This window comes from Haematobia irritans, chromosome 5 (genome assembly GCF_050003625.1).
Source record: "Haematobia irritans isolate KBUSLIRL chromosome 5, ASM5000362v1, whole genome shotgun sequence".
Classification (NCBI taxonomy): Eukaryota; Metazoa; Arthropoda; class Insecta; order Diptera; family Muscidae; genus Haematobia; species Haematobia irritans.
The window spans coordinates 38,482,835-38,510,661 of NC_134401.1; the positions used below are offsets into that span (position 1 = coordinate 38,482,835).

At 28.4% G+C, this 27,827-nt stretch overlaps 1 protein-coding gene across 1 annotated transcript; it reads left to right on the plus strand.

Annotated features, from left to right (window-relative positions):
* The first annotated feature begins 12,731 nt into the window (after positions 1 to 12,731).
* LOC142239170 (uncharacterized) lies at positions 12,732 to 25,125 on the plus strand. Its single transcript, XM_075310935.1, has 4 exons — positions 12,732 to 13,011; positions 24,179 to 24,363; positions 24,429 to 24,613; positions 24,666 to 25,125. The coding sequence occupies exons 1-4, from the start codon at positions 13,005 to 13,007 to the stop codon at positions 25,072 to 25,074; spliced, it is 786 nt and encodes a 261-aa protein (XP_075167050.1). The 5' UTR covers positions 12,732 to 13,004; the 3' UTR covers positions 25,075 to 25,125.
* The last annotated feature ends 2,702 nt before the right edge of the window (positions 25,126 to 27,827 follow it).

The following is a 27,827-nucleotide window of genomic DNA, read 5'->3' on the forward strand; positions in this document are numbered from 1 at the left end:
TGGGGCCGTTTTGCCGCGATTTCGACCTTCAAACGCTCCAATAACGCCATATAATAGTCACTGTTGATGGTTTTTCTCTTCTCAATATAATCGATAAAAATTATTCCATGCGCATCCCAAAAGACAGAGGCCATTACTTTGCCAGCGGACTTTTGAGTCTTTCCACAATTCGGAGACGGTTCACCGGTCGCTGTCCACTCAGCCGACTGTCGATTGGACTCAGGAGTGTAGTGGTGGAGCCATGTTTCATCCATTGTCACATATCGACGTAAAAACTCGGGTGTATTACGAGTTAACAGCTGCAAACACCGCTCAGACGTTGTCAACACGTTGTTGCACACAAAAAAAAAATTTTGTGATTCAATCACGAAATTAATTGATCCAATTAATTTTTTAATTAAAATGTCTTCAATCACAGAAATGATAGTATCAATTAAAAAATTAATTAAAGGTCAATTAAAAAATTAATTGATCCAATTAAAAAATTCATTGATACTATTAATTTTTGTGATTGATTTTTGTTTCAATTAAAAAAATTGTTGAATCAATTAAATTTTTAATAGAATATTTTTTAAAGCTCAATTAAAATTTTAATTGGAAAAATTTTCGTGAAATTTTTTTCTGTGTGTTTTTGGTCAAATGTGAGCTCGCGCGGCACCCATTTTGCACAGAGCTTCCGCATATCCAAATATTGATGAATGATATGACCAACATGTTCCTTTGATATCTTTAAGGCCTCTGCTATCTCGATCAACTTCATTTTATGGTCATTCAAAATCATTTTGTGGATTTTTTTTGATGTTTTCGTCGGTAACCACCTATTTCGGGCGTCCACTGCGTTCACCGTCCTCCGTGCTCATTTCACCACGCTTCAATTTTGCATACCAATCAATTATTGTTGATTTCCCTGGGGCAGAGTCCGGAAACTTATTATCAAGCCAAGTTTTTGATTCCACCGTATTTTTTCCCTTCAGAAAACAGTATTTTATCAAAACACGAAATTCCTTTTTTTCCATTTTTTTTCACAATAACAAAAGTTGCTTCACAAAAGACGCTCTATCTCACAAACTAATTGACTTAGATACGTCAAATTTTGACACGAATCATTTGAAGGTTGGTACTATATAAAAATAATTGTTGTATCAATGGTAGTTTTAACTGAAAACTCCGTTAGTGCTCCGTTAGCTAACGAACTTTTAAACCGTACCATGGATATATCTGCCATCTTGCCTATATATTCCAAATGCCAGTTAGAAATTTAACTGCTGAAATTTTTTCAGTTAAAGTTAATCGGAGAGAAGATATTTGCAATTTACTTTCTATTAACTGGCAGTTAAAGCCTAACGGAGTTACAAGAAAATGGCCGTACAATAAAAAAATATCTGATTTGAAATTTTTGTATTTGACTTGAAAAAAAGATTCGTTTAAAATGAAAGAGATTAAAAAAAAACAAAGCGAAACAAAAATAAAATTATTTAAAAAAAATATTATTTAAAAAAAAGTTTATTTCAAATGTAAAAGGTTTAATTTGATGTGAAAATCCTATATAGCTATATATATAAAACAATTGTAGTATAAATTATCTAATCTTACCAAATTATAGAATTTAAGGAATATTTCTTTAATGTTGCAACATTATTTCAGATTTATTAAAATCAAGTTACTTCTTTTATACAAAAATATATTCCAGAGAACTGCAGTCTCAGACAAAGCAGTTTCTGTTAGCTACACTAAAATAAAATTAACCTAATATTAGAAGATTATGCAACCTAAATGTTAGTACACGCAATTTACACAAGGACAAATTCCTTTAAAATAATGATATTTTAATTAGAAGAAAATTTATAATCTTTGCTTCAAACAAATTTTTTTTTTTTCATTAAATTTAATATACAAATTTTGAAAATTTGCATCTCTTTAAATAAAGATATTTCAATTAGAAGAAACTTTATAATCTTTGCTTCAAATTTTTTTTCATTAAATTTAGTACATAAATTTTGGAAATTTGCATCTCTTTAAATAATGATATTTTAATTAAAAGAAAGTTTATAATCTTTGCTTCAACATTTTTTTTATACCCTTCACCACTACTGTGGTACAGGGTATAATAAGTTTGTGCATTTGTATGTAACGCCAAGAAATAGTGGTCATAGACCCATCTTATAGTATACCGATCAGCTTAGAATTAAATTCTGAGTCGATTTAGCAATGTCTGTCCGTCCGTCCGTCTGTCTGTATATGTAATTTAAGTCCGATCGTCCTCAAATTTGGCATAGGGCCATTTCTTGGGACAGAGACAATCGCTATTGGTTTTGGAAAAAATCGGTTCAGATTTAGATATAGCTGCCATATATATTTATCCCCGATGTGGTCATAGTTAGCGTGTTTATCAACCGATTTTCTTGAAATATCGTACATCCAAATATTTTATGAATCTCGAAAATCTTGCAAAATATCAGCCAAATCGGTTTAGATTGAGATATAGCTCCCATATATATCTTTCGTCCGATTTAGACTCATATGACCACAGAGGCCAAAGTTTACTACCGATCTTCGTGAAATTTTGCACAGAGGGTAGCATTGACATTCTACCAATGCTTGGTAAATTTGATTGAAATCGGTTCAGATTTAGATATAGCTCACATATATATCTTTCGCCCGATTTGGACTTATATGGTCTCAAAAGCCAGAATTTTGCCTTGACTTACTTCAAATTTTACACAAGCGGTAATTTTAACGATACTATTGTATATGCCAAATATGGTCAAAATCGATTCAGATTTAGATATAGCTCCCATATATATCTTTCATCCGATTTGAACTTATATGGACTCAAAATCCAGGGCTTTGCCGTGATTTGCTTCAAATTTCGCACAAGGAGAACGTTTAGTAGTATAGGTAATTGTGGCAAATTTGGTTGAAATCGGTTCAGATTTAGATATGGCTTCTATATATGGCTCCCATATATTTAGATATAGCTCCCATATATATCTTTCGCCCGATATGGACTAATATGGTCCTAGAAGCCAGAGTTTTGGCCCAATTTGTTTGAAATTTTGCATTAGGAGTACAATTAGTATTGCAGTTAATTGTGCAAAATTTGATTGAAATCGGTTCAGATGTAGATATAGCTCCCATATATATCTTTCGCCCGATATGGACTAATATGGTTCTAATAGCCAGAGTTTTGGCCCAATTTGGTTGAAATTTTGCCCAGGGGGTAGATTTAGCATTGTAGCTATGCGTGCCAAATTTGATTGCAATCGGTTCTGATTTAGATATAGCTCCCATATATAGCTTTCGCCCGATTTACACTCATATGACCACAGAGGTCAATTTTTAACTCCGATTTAGTTGACATTTTGCACAGGGAGTAGAATTAGCATTGTAGCTATGCGTGCCAAATTTGGTTGAAATCGGTTCAGATTTAGATATAGCTCTCCTATATATATATTTTTATAAGTCTATAGATTTTGTAGAAGTCTATCAAATTCTGTCCCGATCAAGTGATATTTAAATGTATGTATTTGGGACAAACCTTTATATATAGCCCCCAACACATTTGACGGATGTGATATGGTATCGAAAATTTAGATCTACAAAGTGGTGCAGGGTATAATATAGTCGGCCCGCCCGACTTTAGACTTTCCTTACTTGTTTTTCATTAAATTTAGTACACAAATTTTGGAAATTTGCATCTCTTTAAATAATGATATTTTAATTAAAAGAAATTTTATAATCTTTGCTTCAAATTTTTTTTTCATTAAATTTAGTACACAAATTTTGGAAATTTGTATCTCTCAGTTAAAGTCTTAGGGTTTTGAAGTAAGGCAATTTTTTTTTTAAGTAACGAAAAACATTTTTAATGTAGAGAAATGTTCTTTAAATGAACTGATATAATGAATCTTTATATTTAAAATAAAAACTTTCAAAGAAAGGACAAAATCCTTTAAAATAATAATATTTTAATTAAAAGAAAGTTTATAACCTTTGCTTCAATTTTTTTTTCATTAAATTTAGTACACAAATTTTGGAAATTTGCATCACTTTAAATAATGATATTTTAATTAAAAGAAAGTTTATAGGTTAGGTTAGGTGGTAGCCCGATGTATCAGGCTCACTTAGACTATTGAGTCCATTGTGATACCACAGTGGTGAACTTCTCTCTTATCACTGAGTGCTGCCCGATTCCATGTTAAGCTCAATGACAAGGGACCTCCTTAGAGAAGCTTTGAAACCCTCAGAAATGTCACCAGCATTACTGAGGTAGATAATCCACCGCTGAAAAACTTTCTGGTGTTAGGTCGAAGCAGAAATCGAACCCACGACCTTGTGTATGCAAGGCGGGCATGCTAACCATTGCACCACGGTGGCTCCCTAAAGAAAGTTTATAATCTTTGCTTCAAAATTTTTCATTAAATTTAGTACACAAATTTTGGAAATTTGCATCTCTCAGTTAAAGTCTGAGATTTTTGAAGTAAGACAATTTTTTTTTAAAGTAACGAAAAACATTTTTAATGTAAAGAAAGAGTCTTTAAATGAACTGATATAATGAATCTTTATATTCAAAATAAAAACTTTCAAAGAATGGACAAATTCCTTTAAAATAATGATATTTTAAGTAAAAGAAAGTTTATAATGTTTGCTTCAAAATTTTTTTTCATTAAATTTAGTACACAAATTTTGGGAATTTGCATCTCTCAGTTAAAATCTGAGGTCTTTGAAGGAAGTCAAATTTTCTTAAGAAAAACATTTTTAATGTAAAGAAAGGGTTTTTTAATCAACTGGTATAATCAATCTTTATATTTAAAATAAAAACTATTCAAATATAGGCTAAGAATTTTTTTAAGGATTTGGATTTTTGTTTTTTTTTTTTAATTAAGAAATTCCATTTTACTTTGAAGTTTTTGTTATAATTTGGTTTTTTAAACTGGCATTTATTTGTAGGTGAATAGCTTTATTAATATATCGCAAAGAAAGAATGAAAATTCGATAAATGAGATCTGTATCCTAATTTTAATTGATCCTAGATTTAAAAAATGTCTTTATTTTAAAGAAGCCAAAGAGCCAAATATTCGGCTTGGAATTAATACTAAAATCCTCTATTGAAAGTCAAAATCTTTGGATATAAGTAAACTTTTTTTTGAGTATACATTTGTTTAAATATGACAATTATATCTTTATTTGCAAAGCGATCTTATTGATATTTTGCAATCAAACTGATAATATAAATTAAATATTAACGGTCATTTTCATGTAGCTCCGTTAGGCTTTAACTACAAGTTAACAAAAAGTAAATTGCAGATATCATCTCTCTCTCTCTCTCTCTCTGGTAAACTTTAACTGAAAACTTATCGGCAGTTCCTAATAATTCCTGACATATGAAATATACCGGCAGTAATACAGTAATTTCTTCTAGAAAATTAAAATTAAAAAAAAATATTTAAAAGTTAACTGAAGCCTTTTCCAGTATTTAGGTATAGGAAGTTGTGGAATCATTGGGACTCGCCTTATGGATTGTGGAATATACGATTATATCTCTCATAACTTCTATGATAATTGTTGTGCCATTGGTCTTTGGGCTCAACTTCAGGATGAGAGAGAGAGAGAGAGAGAGATCATCAGAGTATACTGTTTACAATATTATAAAAAATTATTTTTCCAGTGTATACGTTAAAAAAAAATACAATCCTAATAATATTTTGAAAAAAAAAATTATTGCGTTTAATGTGTGTGCTATTAAAAGTTTTTAAGAGTTCAAAAAAATTCATCTCATCTCACCCGCTTGTTTAAATCGGAGAGAACGGTGGCAGTGATGTATTCTCTTGAAATAATTTTATATCACAGTGGCTGTTCTTTTTGGATTTAGCAAATTGCTTCGTATGCCAAATTAAAGTGTTCCAAATTCAAGAAAAAAAGTGAATAATAAAACAAAAACTATTTGCTCCCACCTTCCACACTCACCATCACCCTACTCGTAGAAGGTTGGTTAGGTTAGTTGGTGATAAATGACAGTTTGGAGTTTTGAGACTCATATGAATAAATTGTATGCACTTACTTATATACCATGGGACTGCAGAATTTCTATGGTAATATGTGGTGCTTGTTACTTCCACTACTTTCCAAGTAAATAAACTGGTAAATGTAAACATTGTTTTAATAAAAATTACTCTTTGCAATAACAAATTGTTGCATGTTTTTTTTTGTTGTTCTTGTTTGGAATGTTGTTTTCTCCTTTGATGGAACCACCAAAAAAGCAACAAAAAAAAACAACTTTGTGTTAATGTAACTTCTTGTTTGTTCTTCCTACTTTTTGCAGTTTCAGTCATTTTATCTAAGATTGCAGCAGTGGCGTAACTAAAAGGACAGTTTTTTCCTTATTAAAGGAAAGGAAACACAATGGAAAAGGGAGTTTGATAACTGAACCGTGGTGAATTGAATTGTAAAATAATTTTCTTAGCTCCCTTTGGATCTACTTATCTAGGAAAAAGTCTTAAACATCACCATCCATATCAAATATGTTGCAATACAATTCTATTCGGAACAACAAAAGGCTGTAACATTGCCACCATTGCCAAATCCCAAAAAGCGCAAATAGGCCCCACTTGAAAACGATTCTCAGGCGTTATGAAAACAGGCCGCCAGAAAATGAGTGACCAAAACCCAAGTGAAACTGGTCCACAAATATGGGACGACACTTCATAATGAATATGAGGCCCATGAAAATGTTCCCCAACAAAATGTAGCTGAAGCATGAAAATCGTCCCAAAAATAAAATCAGGATTCATTTTCTCTTTTGGTTTAAAAGACCGAGTGAAAATGAACCCTAAGTCATAGAAAAAATTGTAGTTTTAAGAAAAACGTTAAAAGGCTGTTACTGAGTACGAGTCTCCAAACCCGGAGAAAAAATACTTTCCTCAGAAACCAATTTTAGACAAACGAGATTGTGTTATAAAGTATTTTCTTAAACACACACAGAGAAGGAATATGATCACCTCAAACATGTTTCAAGAGCAAAATGTTATTTTTGTATGGTGACCATGTAACATGATTGTCACTAAAATGTTATTTTCTCGTCAAATATAACCTGCTTGCCGAAATCAGATACACGATTTCCGAGAAAATAACATGGTTGCGAAAACCATATTACATGGTCATCAAAAATAACATTTTGCTCTTAAAACATGTTTGAGGTGATCATATTCCTTCTCTGGGTGCACGAATTGATGACAAGTGTTGCAACGATTTCATCTAATGATATTTATTTACTTCAATAGAAAATTTTTTAGCATCAAAAGAAAACTTGGTTTGTCGAAAAATTTCGTTCCTCAGAAAACAAAACTCTTCGCGTTTCCTAACTTTGGATCCTGTCCATAGAAGAAAGTTGTAAACACCGGCCTAAGGCCGGTCACTCCAACACCAAATCAGATGTGGTAAAATTATATTAAGAGCAAGTCAAATGAAAAAACAGTGAACCCACCAGGAAGAAATCTTTCGGTTTATTTTAAAAATTTTTTAATATTTTTAGAAAATATAAACTAAACAGTATTACACACGCTGTCATCACGCCGATATCACAAAAATAAGTAAATATTTTTTAACAAATTCAAGAAAATTTAGTAGACATAATTAGGGTTTTTCACTTGTTAAAGAAAATTTTGTAATTTTAAAGAAAAAATTGGAGTTTAAAATTGCAAGAATATATTCATTGACATCATGATGAACGCATTTCTAGATTTTTGTAAAATTTGCAAGTTTAAAGAAACAATGAACTATGTTTTGAGAAATACGAATTTAGTAAATCTTTATACTTAATTTATGTATAATTTTTTCCCGTTTTTTAGTTAGTTTCACTAGCGTACGCAAAAAATTATTAGAGTAAAAGAAACTTTCTCCAAACATAATAATTCCATGAACTAAAATAAAGTTAAATTGGCATTAGTGAAATAGAGCGTTCATTTTTTTAGTGTAGCTGCCACCATTGTCGAATCCCAGGATGCAAAAATAACAGGTTGGTTGATAAGTCCCCGGTCTAACAAAGAAAAACACAATTATTGTTGATTTCCCTGGGGCAGAGTCCGGAAACTCATTATCAAGCCAAGTTTTTGCTTCCGCCGTATTTTTCCCCTTCAGAACAGTATTTTATCAAAACACGAAATTCCTTTTTTTCCATTTTTTTCACAATAACAAAAGTTGCTTCACAAAAGACGCTCTATCTCACAAACTAATTGAGAGGTGTGCACGTGAGTGAAATTTCACTCACACTCACGCACATTCATGGAGTCAAATATTTATTCACGCACGCTCACGCACGATAAATGTCGTATCCACTCACACTCACGCACATTCACGAGATGAAAAGCAGTACGCACGCACGCTCACGCACGAACTACTTTCACAGACTCACGCTCACGCACGATTCGCGACAATTCCCGTGACTCACGACAAATTCACGAGACTCACGACATTTTCCAACCAGGAATGAGCAAAGGTAACAAAATTTCTAAATAAAATATAGTTCGACAGCTAAATCAATTTCATTTAATATAAGTAAGAATTAAATCTTTATTTTTTAAGAATTAAATCTTTATTTTTACCGTGAGCGTGATTTTGCAGAAATTGTATTCACACACATTCACGAACCGATTTTAATACTCACGCACGCTCACGCACGACATATTTATTTTAGTCCCATTCACGCACATTCACGAGAGTTGCTTCTGATTTTATTCATGACTCACGTGATTCACGCGCACACCTCTATTACAGACGTCAAAAATGTTCATGGATTTTATCGGAACTATTTCATAATTTTATTGTAGTATATTAGTATACACAGATTTAATAGCATCATTTTGGAAGTAAAATGGCAATTTGATACTAAAAACAAGTATAAATAAAATTTTGACAAAATGTTCTGTAGAAATAAAATTTTACCAAAATTTTCTATAGAAATAAAATTTTACCAAAATTTTCAAAAGAAATAAATTTTTGACAAAATTTTCTATAGAAATAAATTTTTGACAAAATTTTCTATAGAAATAAAATTTTGACAAAAAACTACCAAACAAAAAAATATTTGCAAAATTTTATTTCCATAGAAAAATTTTTAAAAATGTTACTTCTATAAGAAAATTTTATCAAAATTTTATTTCTATATTAAATGTTGTCAAAATTTTAGTTCTAAAGGAAATTTTGTCAAAATTTTATTTCTATGGAAACTTTTGACAAAATTTTATTTCTATAGAAAATTTGTCAACATTTTATTTCTAAAAGAAATTTTGTCAGAATTTTATTTCTATAGAAAGTTTTGTTAAAATTACATCTCTAAAGGAAATATTGTTAAAATTTCATTTCTGTAGGAAATTTTGTCAAAATTTCATTTCTATAGGAACATTTTTGAAAATTTCATTTCTATAGGAAAATTTGTCAAAATTGCTTTTCTATAGAACTTTTTGTCAAAATTTAATTTCTATAGAACTTTTTGTCAACATTTCATTCCTATAGGAAATTTTGTCAATATTTCATTTCTATAGAAAATTTTGTCAAAATTTTATTTCTATGGAAAATTTTGTCAAAATTTCATTTCGGTAGGAAATTTTGTCAAAATTTCATTTCTATAGGAAATTTTTTAAAAATTTTATTTCTATAAAAAATTTTGTTAATATTTGATTTCTATAGAAAATTTTGTATAACTTTTATTTCTAAAGGAAATTTTGTCAAAATTTAATTTCTATAGAAAATTTTGCAAAATTTTATTGCTAAAGGAAATTTTGTCAAAATTTAATTTCTATAGGAAATTTTGTCAAAATTTTATTTATATAGAAAATTTTGTAAACATTTTATTTATATGGAAAATTTTGTCAAAATTTTATTTCTATAGAAAATTTTGTCAAAATTTTATTTCCATAGAAAATATTGTCAAAATTTTATTTATATAGAAATTTTTGTCAAAATTTTATTTCTACGGAAAATTTTGTCAAAATTTTATTTCTGTAGAAAATTTTGTCAAAATTTTATTTCTATAGAAAATTTTGTTAAAATTTCATTTCTAAAGGAAATTTTGTTAAAATTTCATTTCTATAGAAAATGTTGTTAAAATTTCATTTCTAAAGGAAATTTTGTTAAAATTTCATTTCTATAGGAAATTTTGTCAAAATTTCATTTCTGTAGGAAATTTCTATAAGAAAATTTTATCAAAATTTTATTTCTATATTAAATGTTGTCAAAATTTTAGTTCTAAAGGAAATTTTGTCAAAATTTTATTTCTATGGAAACTTTTGACAAAATTTTATTTCTATAGAAAATTTGTCAACATTTTATTTCTAAAAGAAATTTTGTCAGAATTTTATTTCTATAGAAAGTTTTGTTAAAATTACATCTCTAAAGGAAATATTGTTAAAATTTCATTTCTGTAGGAAATTTTGTCAAAATTTCATTTCTATAGGAACATTTTTGAAAATTTCATTTCTATAGGAAAATTTGTCAAAATTGCTTTTCTATAGAACTTTTTGTCAAAATTTAATTTCTATAGAACTTTTTGTCAACATTTCATTCCTATAGGAAATTTTGTCAATATTTCATTTCTATAGAAAATTTTGTCAAAATTTTATTTCTATGGAAAATTTTGTCAAAATTTCATTTCGGTAGGAAATTTTGTCAAAATTTCATTTCTATAGGAAATTTTTTAAAAATTTTATTTCTATAAAAAATTTTGTTAATATTTGATTTCTATAGAAAATTTTGTATAACTTTTATTTCTAAAGGAAATTTTGTCAAAATTTCATTTCTATAGAAAATTTTGTCAAAATTTTATTGCTAAAGGAAATTTTGTCAAAATTTAATTTCTATAGGAAATTTTGTCAAAATTTTATTTATATAGAAAATTTTGTAAACATTTTATTTATATGGAAAATTTTGTCAAAATTTTATTTCTATAGAAAATTTTGTCAAAATTTTATTTCCATAGAAAATATTGTCAAAATTTTATTTATATAGAAATTTTTGTCAAAATTTTATTTCTACGGAAAATTTTGTCAAAATTTTATTTCTGTAGAAAATTTTGTCAAAATTTTATTTCTATAGAAAATTTTGTTAAAATTTCATTTCTAAAGGAAATTTTGTTAAAATTTCATTTCTATAGAAAATGTTGTTAAAATTTCATTTCTAAAGGAAATTTTGTTAAAATTTCATTTCTATAGGAAATTTTGTCAAAATTTCATTTCTGTAGGAAATTTTGTCAAAATTTAATTTCTATAGGAAAATTTTTGAAAATTTCATTTCTATAGGAAAATTTGTCAAAATTGCTTTTCTGTAGAAAATTTTGTCAAAATTTTATTTCTATAGAAAATTTTGTTAAAATTTCATTTCTAAAGGAAATTTTGTTAAAATTTCATTTCTATAGAAAATGTTGTTAAAATTTCATTTCTAAAGGAAATTTTGTTAAAATTTCATTTCTATAGGAAATTTTGTCAAAATTTCATTTCTGTAGGAAATTTTGTCAAAATTTCATTTCTATAGGAAAATTTTTGAAAATTTCATTTCTATAGGAAAATTTGTCAAAATTGCTTTTCTATAGAACTTTTTGTCAAAATTTAATTTCTATAGAACTTTTTGTCAACATTTCATGCCTATAGGAAATTTTGTCAAAATTTCATTTCTATAGGAAATTTTGTCAAAATTTTATTTCTATAGAAAATTTTGTCAAAATTTTATTTCTATAGAAAATTTTGTCAAAATTTTATTTCTAAAGGAAATTTTGTTAAAATTTAATTTCTATAGAAAATTTTGTTAAAATTAAATTTCTATAGGAAATTTTGTCAAAATTTCATTTCTATAGGAAAATTTTTGAAAATTTCATTTCTATAGGAAAATTTGTCAAAATTTCATTTCTATAGAACTGTTTGTCAACATTTCATTCCTATAGGAAATTTTGTCAATATTTCATTTCTATAGAAAATGTTGTCAAAATTTTATTTCTATGGAAAATTTTGTCAAAATTTCATTTCTATAGGAAATTTTGTCAATTTTTTTGTTCTATAGAAAATTTTGTCAAAATTTTATTTCTATAGAAACTATGAAGCTTGAATACAGATGCTATTAATCCCGTGATTTTATCATCAAGAAATGGGAAAGAGATATCCCATTTCCTACGGTACTATTGGTGGTGGTCAGATTTCGAGAATAGGAATAATATTGTAGTTTTTCACAGCCTCCGCTGTAGTATCCTCCTGAATCTGAAAAACTGACAGATCCAGAGGCTCCCTTTTGTATCACTGAATTTTGCGTTCTAGAAAATAGAGATTGATCGAAAATTCTTAGTGTAATACTGTTCGATGTCCTACTCTCTTTCAGTAATTCCCCCATAGTGTCCTTCAGAGGGTCTCGCTGTCACCTTATATCCATATTTGTATCTAGATCCCATTCCTTCTGGTGTGCCTTAACTTATACCGCTTTTTGTACCCTATAATGGTCTTCATATTCAGAGAAGCATTTGTTATCTTCTTGCATTCCAACTAAGTCCCCGTGTGAATCCTGCTTCTGCTATTGTTCTCAAAGCCATTTGGCTATCCTTGGATATATTCACCTTCATCAATCTTGTGTCTTCAAATTCGATGCCTGTATCCATCACATATTGGAATTTAACTTCGAAATATAGTTTTATTTATTTTCCTACTTTCAATACCTTCGTTATACATGATACCCTCTACCCCTCTGAATTTATATTTCATTGACACTACAGAAAGAAAAATTAAAAGGGGAACATAGTAAAAAGTTTTCAAAAAAAATGTAACTCTTTTGAATTTTTTATTATGATTTTCTTTTTCTACAGATATTTGCTTTTCCTTGATTTTTCTGTGGAATAATTACACGTCTTCTGTGTTACGAAAGCGGAAAATAACACAAATATTGTCATTTTGCTAACAACATCTTGGAATATTTAAACATTGTGAATTGTGGCGGAAGTGCAACAAGAATCTTCTTCAATTTATATTCTATGGAAAATGGAAGGTAAGAAGGAATGTGGTGAAAAATAAAATGCAAATGAGAACCAAGTATCACTGGGAATATTTTATAGTGTAATGCAATATTAACTGGAATCCTTACCGGTGGATTCCTTATACTCCTTTATAGGATATGGGGTACACAAAATATTTTATTTTAATAATATGTTTACAAAAATCAGTCATAAGTTTCGACTTTATCGCCCTTAGTACAAGTTGGTCGATTGGTCCAATTTGTTTGCCAGGCCATAGATTTGTCGATTTGGAACAACAAATGTAATGTAAAAGTTTTTGCTGGAAAGGTCTATTTTCGGTCACACTTAGAATATTCAGTCCATTGTGTTTACGCTTGCCACAGTTTGTAGAATTCTACCAAAATGATAGATTTTTACTGTGTGGTAGATTGGTAGAATTCTTGATGTTTTGGCATATTTTGCAATATATACCCCTCCAACGAAGAGGTACATCAATTTTCTAAATAAATACAAATTTGACTAACTTTTCTATAAAATAAAATTTTGACCAAATTTTAAACAAAAAGTAAAAATGACAAAATATTCTACAAAAATAAAATTTTGATAAAATGATCTATACAAATAAAATAGTGACAAATTTTCTATATTTTTGACAAAAAAAAAGTTTTAAAAAAATTTCTATAGAAATTAAATTTGGACAAATTTTCTATAGAAATAAAATTTTGAAAACTTTTCTATATTTTTGACAATGAAGTGAAATTTAGACAAAATTTTCTATAGAAATAAAATTTTGACAAAATTTTCTATAGAAATAAAATTTTGACAAAATTTTCTATAAAAAAAATTTGAAAAAAATAAAAATAAAAAATAAAAATAAAATTTTAACAAAATTTTTTATAAAAATAAATTGTTTGACAACATTTTATATTGAAATAAAATGTTGACAAAATTTTCTATAAAATTCAATATATTTAAAAATGTTAATTTTCGTGTAAGGTCATACTATAAAACTCCATTGTGAGTAAGTTCTCCCGTTTTGTAGAAGTAGTAACTTTCCGTTGTTGATGCAAGCTAAAACCGTCCAAACATTTAAAATTCCACACATTTACAATTAAATGGATATATAGCACAAAAAAACTTGTTGTTAATAGGAGAGATCATAATATATAATATTACTAATACTGTAAATAATTTCTGAAATAAAATAATAAAACATTTCTTTTGAAGAAAACATTTTTAAGTGCGATTTTTTTTTTAATTTGGTATATTTTTGATAAAATTGTCTTCAAAGTGGCAACCGTGAAAATGTCTGTCATCACCGTAGAAGCTTCACTCTCTCATCACCGTGTGATGACTTTTTCAAAGGTAGTCAATTCGAACAAATCTTAACTGATTCTAAAATAATGTTACGCTTTACTTTATTGTAGTATATATCAGCCACCCTGTGAAGTAATATTCTGATGACGAGTCGCATAATATTTGAAATCTCTGTGTTAAAATCTTGTTCCTAGTGTAACTCGAAAACTGACATAACAAATATTTTATTCTTTTTGTACCACCCAGAAGGAGACGAGATAGGCAAATAGTCTTTTTAAAATTTTATTTCTATAGAAAATTTTGTCAAAATTTAATTTCTATAGGAAATTTTGTCAAAATTTTATTTATATAGAAAATTTTGTAAAAATTTTATTTCTATGGAAAATTTTGTCAAAATTTTATTTCTATGGAAAATTTTGTCAAAATTTTATTTCTATAGAAAATTTTGTCAAAATTTTATTTCTATAGAAAATTTTGTTAAAATTTAATTTCTAAAGGAAATTTTAAAATTTCATTTCTATAGAAAATTTTGTTAAAATTTCATTTCTATAGAACTTTTTGTCAAAATTTAATTTCTATAGAACTTTTTGTCAACATTTCATTCCTATAGGAAATTTTGTCAATATTTCATTTCTATAGAAAATTTTGTCAAAATTTTATTTCTATGGAAAATTTTGTCAAAATTTCATTTCTGTAGGAAATTTTGTCAAAATTTCATTTCTATAGGAATTTTTTTCAAAATTTTACTTCTATAAAAAAAATTTGTTAATATTTGATTACTATAGAAAATTTTGTCAAACTTTTATTTCTAAAGGAAATTTGGTTAAAATTTCATTTCTAAAGGAAATTTGGTTAAAATTTCATTTCTATAGGAAATTTTGTTAAAATTTCATTTCTGTAGGAAATTTTGTCAAAATTTCATTTCTATAGGAAAATTTGTCAAAATTGCATTTCTATGGAACTTTTTGTCAAAATTTAATTTCTATAGAACTTTTTGTCAACATTTCATTACTATAGGAAATTTTGTCAATATTTCATTTCTATAGAAAATTTTGTCAAAATTTTATTTCTACAGAAAATTTTGTTAAAATTTCATTTCTATAGCAAATTTTGTCAAAATTTTATTTGTATAGACAATTTTGTCAACATTTTATTTCTATAGAAAATTTTGTCAAAATTTTATTCCTATAGTAAATTTTGTCAAAATTTTATTTCTATAGAAAATTTTGCCACAATTTTATTTCTATACAAAATTTTGTCAAAATTTTATTGCTATAGAAAATTTTGTCAAAATTTTATTTCTATAGAAAATTTTGTCAACATTTTATTTCTATAGAAAATGTCGTCAAAACTTTTTTTTCTATAGAAAATTTTGCCACAATTTTATTTCTATACAAAATTTTGCAAAATTTTATTGCTAGAGAACATTTTGTCAAAACTTTATTTCTATAGAAAATTTTGTCAAAATTTTATTTCTAACATATAGAAAATTTTGTCAAAATTTTATTTCTTTAGAAAATTTTGTCACAATTTCATTTTTATAGAAAATTTTGTCAACATTTTATTTCTATAGAAAATTTTGTCTACATTTTATTTCTGTAGAAAATGTCGTCAAAACATTTTTTCTATAAAAAAATTGCCAAAATTTTATTTATATAGAAAATTTTGTAAAATTTTTATTTCTATAGAAAATTTTGTAAACATTTTATTTCTATAGAAAACTTTGTCAAAATTTTGTTTCTATAGAAAATGTCGTCAAAACTTTTAGAATTAATTTAGAATTAATCTAAAAGAATCCAAAAATAATAAACAATCAAGGTCGTATACAATTCAACAATAGCATACTTTTCCTCTTTTGGTTAAACTACACTTGTAGTTTAGTCAATGCATGGCTTTAAGCTGAGATCAAAAACAAAAATAATGATTGAAGAGAAGCCAACAATAACAAACAAAACGAATGAAGATAGAGGAAGCACGCTCAAAAACTACTATTTCTAGAGAAATTTTTGTCAAAATTTTATTTCTATAGAAATTTTTTTCCAAATTTTATTTCTTTAGAAAATTTTGTCAAATTTTATTTCTATAGAAAATGTCGAAAATGTCGTCTATAAAAAAATTGCCAAAATTTTATTTCTATAGAAAATTTTGTAAAAATTTTATTTCTATACAAAATTTTGTCAAAATTTTATTGCTATAGAAAATTTTGTCAAAATTTTATTTCTATAGAAAACTTTGTTAACATTTTATTTCTATAGAAAATGTCGTCAAAACTTTGTTTCAAAAGAAAATTTTGTCAAAATTTTATTTCTATAGAAAATTTTGTCAAAATTTTATTGCTATAGAAAATTTTGTCAAAATTTTATTTCTACAGAAAATTTTGTCAAAATTTTATTTCTATAGAAAATTTTGTCAAAATTTTATTTCTATAGAAAATTTTGTCAAAATTTTATTTCTATATAAAATTTTTTCAAAATTTTATTTCTATAGAAAATTACGTACAAATTTTATTTTTATAGAAAATTTTGTCAAAATTGTTTTCTATAGAAATTTTTTCCAGAATTTTATTTCTATAGACAATTTTGTCTAAATTTTATTTCTATAAAAAATTTTGTCAAAATTCTATTTCTGTAAAAAATTGTGTCAAAATTCTATTTCTCTACAAAATTTTATTTCTCTCTTAAATTTTGTCAAAATTTTATTTCTATAGAAAATTTTTTCAAAATTTTATTTCTATAGAAAATTTTGTCAAAATTTTATTTCTTAGAATTTTTTTTTAAATTTTATTTCTTTAGAAAATTTTGCCAAAATTTTATTATTATAGAAAATTTTGTCAACATTTTATTTCTGTAGAAAATGTCGTCAAAACTTTTTTCTATAGAAAATTTTGCCAGAATTTTATTTCTATAGAAAATTTTGTCAAAATTTTATTTCTATAAAAAACTTTGTCAAAATTCTATTTCTCTACAAAATTTTATTTCTATAGAAAATTTTGTAAAAATTTTATTTCTAGAGAAAATTTTTTCAAAATTTTATTTCTTTAGAAAATTTTGCCAGAATTTTATTTCTATAAAAAGTTTTGTCAAAATTCTATTTCTGTAAAAAATTTTTTCAAAATTGTATTTCTATAGAAAATTTTGTTAAAATTTTACTTCTATAGAAAATTTTGTCAAAATTTTATTTCTATAGAATATTTTTTCAAAATTTTATTTCTTTAGAAAATTTTGTCAAAATTTTATTTCTATAGAAAATTTTGTCGAAATTTTATTTCTGTAGAAAATGTCGTCGAAACTTTATTTCTGTAGAAAATGTCGTCGAAACTTTATTTCTATAGAAAATTTTGTCAAAATTTTATTTGTACAGAAAATTTTTGTCAAAATTGTATTTCTACAGAAAATTTTTGTCAAAATTTTATTTCTATTGAAAATTTTTGTCAAAATTTTATTTCTATTGAAAATTTTTGTCAAAATTTTATTTCTATAGGAAACTTTGTCAAAATTTTATTTCTATAGAAAATTTTGTCAAAATTCTATTTCTATCAAGACTGTTGTCAAAATTCTATTTCTCTATAAAATTTTGTCAAAATTGTATTTCTATAGAAAATGTCGTCAAACATTTTTTGCTATAGAAAATTTTGTCAAAATTTTATTTCTATAGAAAATTTGGCTATAATTTAGGTTGTGTAAATATTTTTTCAGTGTAGAAGTGTACAAATTTTGTCCAAATCATTTCAGATGTAAATATATGGATATGGGAACATAGCACCCAACAAATTTGAAATATTCGATATGGTATCGAAAATGTAGATCTACAAAGTGTTGCGGCATATAATATATAATCGGCCCCGCCCAACTTTATTCTTAAAAAATTGCCAAAAATTTATTCGGTGGTCTGAGGAATTTCCTATTTTGGGAACAAAAGCCACAATCTAACAATTAGTTGAAAAATGTTTGGTGATATTTTTTCTGTGTAAAGGATAAATCAACTCGGTATTTAGAAAAATATATTTCGCTATACCCTTGGTAAACTGGCACACTACACTACCTGAAGAATATTTCCTGTTTATTTTCCCTATGTTGCAATCATCTACACTGAAAGAAGATTTTTCCCTTTTGGGGAATGAAAGTTTTCTTCTGACTTTAAAAACAAAAACCTTTAAAAACAAATGAAAAAGTTCAGGGACAATCATTGCAACTGTTGTTATTAAATCTCTATGTGGCTCTTCAAGAAAATACTTTATATGAAAGGAGAGTTTCGTTTATCAAAAATGCCATTCCTAAGGAAAGTATTTTTTCTTTGGGTGTATGAGAGTGAACCTAAAGCCACCTATCGATTTCTTATCAAACCTACATAAATATTATGATATTGGCATAGACCTATTAAAAATGTACAATGCGTGCCAGTCTGTGATTGATTTTTGTTAGTGCGTGTTCCAATAGCAAAAGTTTATAGAAAAAAATTTCCTTCCATATATCCCTAGGCAAGCATATAAAGAAAGTCCTTTTACCATTTCATATGAAAGGGCCAATTAAATAAACGTTAGTCTAGGATTTCTTTTTATTTTTTCAATTTGTTGCTTTGTTTTGTTTATGACTTTTGACATTGTATTGAAAATACATTTAAGGTTAGATTAAGGAAATACTTGCGTATATGTGTGTGTGTGAGTGCGTGTGAAGGAGATACTAAGTTCTTGTCCTTTATGCCATTGATATCCTAAGCATTGATTTCAGTTGCATTCAATAAGGTTTAGACGAAAGAAGGCTCGATACGAAAGTGAAAATGTTTATTAAGAAATTAACACGGGAAGAGCGCGAGAGAATAAGAGCTCAACGTAAAGAGAGTCAATTGATAAGAGATAGAGCAAAACAGAGAAGTGAGTAAGAGATCGACAAGTGATACAAGATATCGGAAATAATCGAACTGCAACTATGCATATAAGTGAATCTACGCCACGGTTTGATTGAAAGGATGCTTACCAAACAGGCAGTGCTGATGACCGGTCGGAAGTTCATTGACGTTTTATAAGTTGTTCTTACGATAACGAAACCATCAGTAGAGCTGAGAGAGCGAGAGACACTCAAAAACTCACATAAACAATGTTGCCAACTATTCAAGTCCAAGTTTGGCCGGACCGAATCTTATGGGGTTTTCTTTTCTGGTTTGCCTTCATTTTGTCAGTACAAAGTGTACACATTAAAAATTCTTTCAGTAACCTAAAAAATGCTATATTTTTAACGGCCAGAAAAGAAATCAAAGGAGCAAACAGGGCTAAAGTTAAATGAACTCAAAACAAACAATAAGAGTAAAATATAATCATCATTTGCGATTGTTCCCGATTTTTATACACTATATATTTTTGGTATAAATATGGATGAACACATTGAAATTAGTTCACATTAATTTATTCAAGTCACCATCAAAGCAAAATGCAACTCAGCTTTTGGGGGAATCGCAGCATTCTCGTGGGTCGGTAGTGCTGAAAATACCCTTAATTTGCGTGGCATAATTTTCACAACAGAATTCCGAACCTTTTCAAATTTCTGCATTTCCTTGCAAAATAATCCTCTATTAAATACCCACCGTCATTAACAGATTCCTTTGGAAACCCCTCAACGTAGCGGTATAATTGAGAATATATGGAATTTCATGTGGATATGAACAAATATTCTACTTAAAGAAGATCGGTTCAGATGGTACGCATAAATGTAAGATTTATACATATGGAGACTACATCAGATTCTGGATTTATTAGAACAATTTTTGTTCTTAAACGTCTAACTAAACATGCACAAAAATAATCTGCCAAAATTTGAAGAAAATTTTGCCAAATCAAAAAATCTTATTTTTCAGTTTTTGATCAAATTTTTGTGATTGTTATGAAAAATTGTTTCTTTGAAAGAAATTATTTATTTTTATTTTAGAACCCAGCAAAAAAATTTGGAAGTTCTTCTTAAGGCACAACTTTAAAAGCACTTCCAAAAATGTTCTCCCAAAGATGTTCTTTATTTTAACTGCACTGGAAGTTCATTTGAGTGAATTTTTTATAACTTGCTTTTTTCATATTTTTAATGGGAAATTTAAAATTTTATTGTTTCAAATGGGTTAAAAACATATCAAAAATTAATAAAATAGTGCAAATTATTTAAATTTTGCCGAAAAAAAATGCTAAATCCTTTCTAGAAAAATTGCGAATTTTTGAAAATATTTGATGTCAAACGTTCCAGACAACCGTTATAATGCATTAAAAATCATAAAAAATTTAAAAATTATTTCATATATTATATATTTCAAACAAATCGGACTACTTGCTTTTTCGTTTATAGGTACAAATACGGCGGATATGCATATGTAAAACGGTTCGTTTTAAAAAATGTCGGGGAGAGGGTGTACCCTTTCCTCCAAATTTTTTAAATAATGTTCTGTATTCAAGTAGTTGGACAATCTTTTATATTTCTTGTGAATTTTAAGTGTGGTTTGTCAAGGAAAGGTATCCTTCTCCTCAACATATCTGAATATTAAGCACTATATTATAATAACATATAAAGTATTACTGTTTCCCATCCAATAAATCGGAAAAAGCACAGGCTTCTGCCAGAAGCCTGTGCAAAAATCATAAAATTATGTACCGAGTTCCCATTTACGTACAACCCTCTACTTTCAAGGGCAAGGAAGGTTGCCTCTTCGTTTATAACTATCCCCCACTTCTTTTGTAAATTTCAAGAAAACTTAAGAATTTTTTTTTGCAGTTTTAGAGGAGGACCTCCTTCCCGACCAATCGAAAAGTGATGTAGCGTATCTTTTGTAAACGTCCCAGAAAATGTCAAGCAAATTATAAGCCTAAAGGAGCGGCCTCGCTTCCGTCCAAATATCACAAAATCAGGTATCAACTAGTAATATCGTAACCTCTCCCCAGTCCTCTGTAAATTTCAAGTAACTCGGTAAAGTTTAATTGTTTCTCTGTATGTAGTTACTTAAGAGAAGCGGATGTCTCCCTATGTCCTTTTATTTTTATTAAAAAATTAGGAACCTGATATAAATATCATAACCTCACTAATTTTTCCGTAAAATTTCAGTCGGGGGAGTTTAGTTTTGTTTTCACTGTTCTTTAAAAAAAAGTCTGGCAAAGGGGTGGTCCCCCTCCCCGACCAAATATCGAAAAATAAAGTAGCGGATTTTTGTCTAGATGCCAACCCCAACATTCAATGAAAATTTCAAGCAAATCGCAAAATTTTGTTCCAAGTTTCAAAAAGTGGGCAAGGGGGAGGTCCCCCTCTCCGTCCACATATGAAATCATCAGGTACCCCCTATTAATTCCATAACCGCACCGCATGTTCTCTGTAAATCTCAGATAATTTAGAGAATTTTAGTTTTTTCACTGTACTTTAAAAAAAAGTCGAACAAAGGGGAGGTCCCCCTCCGCCACCAAATATCGAAATATAAAGTAGCGGATCTTTGTCTAGATGCCAACCCCAAACTTCAATGAAAATTTCAAGCAAATCGGTCAACTTTGGTCCAATTTTCAAAAAGTCCGACAAAGAGGAGGCCCCCCTCCGCGACCAGGTGTCAAAAAATGAGGTACGCTATTTTCACCACATGAACCCCCTACGATCTCTGAAAGTTTCAAGTAAATCGGTTCAGCCGTTTCGGAGCCAACTCGGAACATACAAACAAACAATCAAACAAATAAACAAACATAGATTGAATTTTATAGATATAGATTTTGTCAAAAATTTATTTCTATAGAAAATTTTATTTCTATAAAAAATTTTTAATTTTGTTTTTTCTAGAAGAAATGTTTTCAAAATTTTATTCCTATAAAAATTTTTGTCCAAACTTTATTCCTGTAGAAAACTTTGTCAAAATTTTATTTCTAGAGACAATTTGGTCAAAATTTTATTTCTTCAGAAAATTTTGTTAAAATTTCTATAGAAATTGTTGTCTATATTTTATTTTTTGTATACGAAACTAGTAAAGTACCTCTTAGATGGAGAGGAATATTGTGCAAATTATTCCTCTCCCCTTACGGAGAGCCTGTAACCCCTATAGGGCGCGTCCCCAGGTGGTGGATAGAGGAACGCCTCCCAAATACCTCTCGCGCACCAACAGGTAGCAATGTCTGTTCCCACATTGGGCGGCTGAAATACAGAAGGAAAACTATAAACCCTTCAGAAGGCAACGGGAGACCACTGAAGTATACTTCCCTTGAAAATCATACAATATGAACAACACAATTCTAAACACACGGCCCTCAGTCTCCGGCCAAACGAGGGTGCTAAGCATCCCCGGAGGTAAAAGTAACCAACAAATAAACATTGGAACCTGTAATGTCAGAAGTTTATACGAAATCGGAAAACCAAAAAACACAATTGGCGAAATGAATGGACTCAAAATTAATATACCAGGTGTCAGTGAAAGCTGGTGGGCAGAATGTGGGGTTTTTAAATCCCAAATGTACTCTGGAAATATGGAAGGAATACACAGAAGAGGTGTAGGAATTATTGTTCAAAATCACATATCAGCATGTGTGCTTGGATCTTATCCAATGTCAGAAAGGTCTGTAATGATAAAAATTTCAGCAAAGTCCCTGAGTATAAACATCATACAAATATATACCACTTCATGTGATCGAAACAGCGACGAAGTTGAACATTTCTACGAAGAAATATCCCAATTATTAAAAATGATGAAATCACATGAAATAACAATTATTCAAGGCGACTTCAATGTCAAAGTGGGTAATGGCGAAGTAGATGTCGTAACAGGAAGATATGGACTCGGCGAAAGAAATGAAAGGGGAGACCGACTGATTCAATCCTGCCATGAATTTAAAATGACCATAACCAACATACTTTTCCAATTACATCCCAGACGACGCAACACATGGAGATCATCTCTAGACAACAGAAGGAATATCGTTCGTAATCTAATTGACTATATACTCATCAACAATAGATTTAAAAACTGTAAAACGAAATGCTCTATATACCCGGAAGCTGATGTATCATCCGATGCTCAATATGCGAATCATATCGTAATAGCACGAATTCTGAAAGTAAATAAGAAATCTCTTTGGATGCTCAAAGCGCCTTCTATCGTTTTTACTAAGATATGAATTCGAAAGTATTCTAATTTCAGACAATTCGAATAAAAATTGCGGTGTCTAGAAGCCCAAAGAGTCAAATCGGGACGTCAGTCTATATGGGACTACACCAAAAAATTAAGCCATAAAAAACAAATTCGACACAGATCTTTGTGGACCTAAAATTCCACTGGATTTCTAATTTAAGGCATTTGACTAAACTTCCGAAAATGGTGCTAATTGGGTACTAAATAAACTGTATGAAGATGGGAAATTGGCTTGCGTCATACCAAATGTTGCATTTACCATGTTAGTTCCATGCATGTTTGTAATTTTTTATTTGTTTTTCGTTTTTATTTTTTAAATGAAAAACTTAATTTTCTTAATGAAACAATGCTAAATTTTAGGCAACAACAAAAAAATTACATTTTCCCCTTTATGGAAATTTATTTCGTGCACTTAATTTCTTTTTATTTGCATTTTAATGCTATGTCAATACTTTTCGTATACGCGTTTGGTTCGAGTATGAAACTAACACCGTAAATGGTTTGATCTGCTCAGTAGCCAATTTCCTATCTTCTTAGAGTTTATTGTCTTTGCTATTATCCATTTAAAATGACTCCAGATCAAATAAAATTCCATCTTGTTTGATTCAAACTGTTTTTGGTATGTTTTGAGCCCAGTTTAGTTTGATTCAAACTTCATGAAATTTGACACAAACCTCATGCTGTTTGATCGCAACCTCGTTTATGTTTGATTTCTCTATAACTAATGCACAAAATTTTCCGATTCCATACACTTTTCAGGATTCGTCTATGTTGTTAATCCTCCTGAATTACCTCGTGTAGCCTTTGGCTCCAGTTTGGAACGTGTTACGTTACCTTTAAGTGGGCCATGTTTAACTTCTTTTATGCGTCAACATCAGGGAGATGTCTTTCTGACTCCAGGACCTGCGGCAAGAGTTGATGAAAAAGATCATTTAGATATAAAGGTAATGGGCCGGGCATATGTCATAACCAAATGCATGGAACCTTCTAAATTCAAGAAATCTTTCAGTGGCCTTCTAAATTGGGACATTCAGCTTTCGCAAGTAAAGTCCCACGTTTATTGACTCCAGCAAATGCTGATTTTCCTTGTGTGGGAAGTTATAATGTGGAGACTGGGAAATCCTTAAGGAAAGCACAAAAACCTTTTAATATTGGAGCCGAACTTAAGGATAAGGATCGATTTTTAACACCAGCGTAAGTTTGTTTACTTTAGTTTCTCAATTTATCTGATTTTTTTTTCTTTTAGACCCTCTACCTATCCCCATCATGTGCCAAGACGCCAACCGAAACTATCCACCGCTTTTGGTAGTAAACGGAGAATTTTACCTGCTGTCACTGTCATCTGTAGTCCATTCAATGGAGCTAAATGTCACAAATGTGAACAGATTCCTTTGGGTGACTATTGGCGTGATTTTAATACCGAATTGGATTTATGTCGATCCTGTATGCATAAAATGGAGAGTGAGCTGAAGAATTGTGCTGCCACAGAGCTGCAACGTTTACGTTTACGTCGTGAATTTGCCGATTATAAGCGGGTACGCTATTGCGATTTCTATCATGATCATGGTGGAACAGCAGCTGCTGTTCAAGTCTTACCAACACGGATACTAAAAATGAAGATTGAAAAGGAAAATTATCTATCTTTGTATATGTGAAAATAAAATTCAGTAGTGGAAGATTTTCAGAAGGATGCGAGAGAAATTTAACTGATGTTTTGGCTATTTTCTAATAGATCAGAAGGTAGGTCGTCAGCAGAGGTAACAATTAGGTCTGGCCTTTCCTATGGTATCTGGTGTATTTTATTTGTTCAAAATTTTATTTCTATAAAAAAGATTGTCAAAATTTTATTTCCATAGAATAATTGTCAAAATTTTATTTCTATTCAAAATTTTGCCAACATTTTATTTCTATAGAAAATTTTGTCAACATTTTATTTCTATAGAAAATTTTGTCAACATTTTATTTCTATAGAAAATTTTGTCAAAATTTTATTTGTATAGAAATAAGATTTTGACAAAATTTTCTACAGAAATACAATTTTGACAAAAATTTCTATAGAAATAAAATTTTGACAAAATTTTCTATAGAAATAAAATGTTGACAAAATTTTCTATAGAAATAAAATTTGGGCAAAAATTTTTTTTGTCAAAATTTTATTCCTGTAGAAATATTTGTCAAAATTTTATTTCTTCAGAAAATTTTGTCAAAATTTTATTTCAATAGAAAATTTTGTCAAAATTTTATTTCTATAGAAATATTTTATCAAGAGTTTATTTCTATAGAAATATTTTATCAAGAGTTTATTTCTATAGAAAATTTTGTCAAAACTTTATTTCCAAAACTTTATTGTCAAAATTTTATTTCAATAGAAAATTTTGTCAAAATTTTATTTCAATAGAAAATTTTGTCAAAATTTTATTTCAATAGAAAATTTTGTCAAAATTTTATTTCTATAGAAATATTTTATCAAGAGTTCATTTCTATAGAAAATTTTGTCAAAACTTTATTTCCATAGAAAATTTTGTCAAAATTTTATTTCTATAGAAATTTTTGTAAAAATTTTATTTCTATAGAAAATTTTGTCAAAATTTTATTTTTATGGGAAAATTTTCAAAATTTTATTTCTATAGAAAATTTTGTCAAAATTTTATTTTTATGGGAAAATTTATAAAATTTTATTTCTATAGAAAATTTTGTCAAAATGTTAGTTCGATAAAAATATTTCATCAGGAGTTTATTTCTGTACAAAATTTTGTCATTATTTTACTTTTATGAGAAAATTTTATGAAAAAAAATTTAATATCTTCAGAAAATTTTGTAAACATTTTATTTCAATAGAAATTTTTTTCAAAATTTCATATCTATAGAAAATTTTGTCAAAATGTTAGTTCTATAGAAATATTTTATCAGGAGTTTATTTCTATTTGTCAAAATTTTATTTTTAGAGGGAAAATTTTCAAAAGTTTATTTCTATAGAAAATGTTGTCAAAATTTTATTTCGATAAAAAATTTTATTTCTGTAGAAAATTTTGTCAAAATCTTATTTCTATAGAAAATTTTGTCAAAATTTTATTTCTATAGAAAATTTTGTTAAAATTTTATTTATATAGAAAATTGTGTCCAAATAGAAAATTTTGTCAAAATTTTATTTCTGTAGAAAATTGTGTCAAATTTTTATTTCTATAAATTTTTTTTTTAATTTATTTCTATAGAAAATTTTGTCAACGTTTTTTTTCTATAAAAAATTTTGTCAAAATTTTGTTTCTATAGAAAATTTTGTCAAGGTTTTGTTTTCTATAGAAAATTGCGTCAAAATTTTATTTGTATAGACAATTTTAAAAAATCCCTCTATGACTTGTTTTGAATGCCATTTCCTCCAATTGTTTATCATTCGAACAAGTGTCGTAGTCCATTCTTAGTAGGCTTATTTGAATATTTCCGCACATCAATATCGAGCAAGGGAACAACACCCCATGTATTTTGGCCATTATCATTGGTGATGGTCTGTGGTTACAATTAATGAAAAACCATGCAGTATTCGTATTATTTCAGGTGCTGGTAGTTGTGTATATAAGCCCATGTCGATATTCATGTTCATGTTTTCAAGCAAAGACATCTCTTGGTACTATGGGCAAAATATTTGGTCGATGGCTCTTTGGACTGACAGAGTTCCTGTCAGCCACAGAGCCACATTTATCCATATGTGGTGGTAGTAGACATTCCTGTTTTGCACGAATTTTTGGGTAAATTAATGGTTATTGAGGTGATGTTGGTAGTTTCGTTGAAGGAGGAGGATGAGAAAGAGACCAGAGGTAAAAAGAACCACGGGATCTATTCAGAAGTGTTCATGAAATTTGCATCATTCCATTTAACCATCTACCAGGATGATGAGAACCAGGATGAATATGTGTCTCTTTCGCCAGATGGACAGGTTGTATATGCATGCATATCCCAGGGTGTGCTAACAAACGAGTTTTTGATGCGATTGTGCATAATAAATTTTGTGCAAAGATCCTAAGGAGCTATTTCTCACAAAATTCAAGCTTGATTAAATTCTAGGGTAAGTCAGTCTGCCAGCGATTTTGAGACCGGAAGCTGACGGGGTAAATGTCATCATTGTCATCTTTATTGCGGACCAAAAATAAAATGTCGCGGTTTAAGTTGGAGCACGTGTATTCAACAAACACTCATACACACGCTCACCACATTGTAATTGGTTAGCTTCTAGAGGTTGTTTTTGTTGCTTTATTTTTTTTCCAGACCCCTTTATTGTTGTATTGAAGAGGGGACTACCATTGTTGTACCCTTAACGGAAACGGATGTTGGACTTAGTTTGATGCTCTTTATTTTGGTTACGAATGTGAATGTGTGTATTTTACAATTTTGAAAGATACAACCACAAATGCGA

Bases quoted from the DNA above. Each gene is read 5' to 3' on its own strand.
- LOC142239170 (XM_075310935.1), top strand. The intron at 24,364-24,428 runs GTAATGGGCCGG...GAAATCTTTCAG, and splicing joins AAGATCATTTAGATATAAAG to TGGCCTTCTAAATTGGGACA. The intron at 24,614-24,665 runs GTAAGTTTGTTT...TTTTTCTTTTAG, and splicing joins GATCGATTTTTAACACCAGC to ACCCTCTACCTATCCCCATC.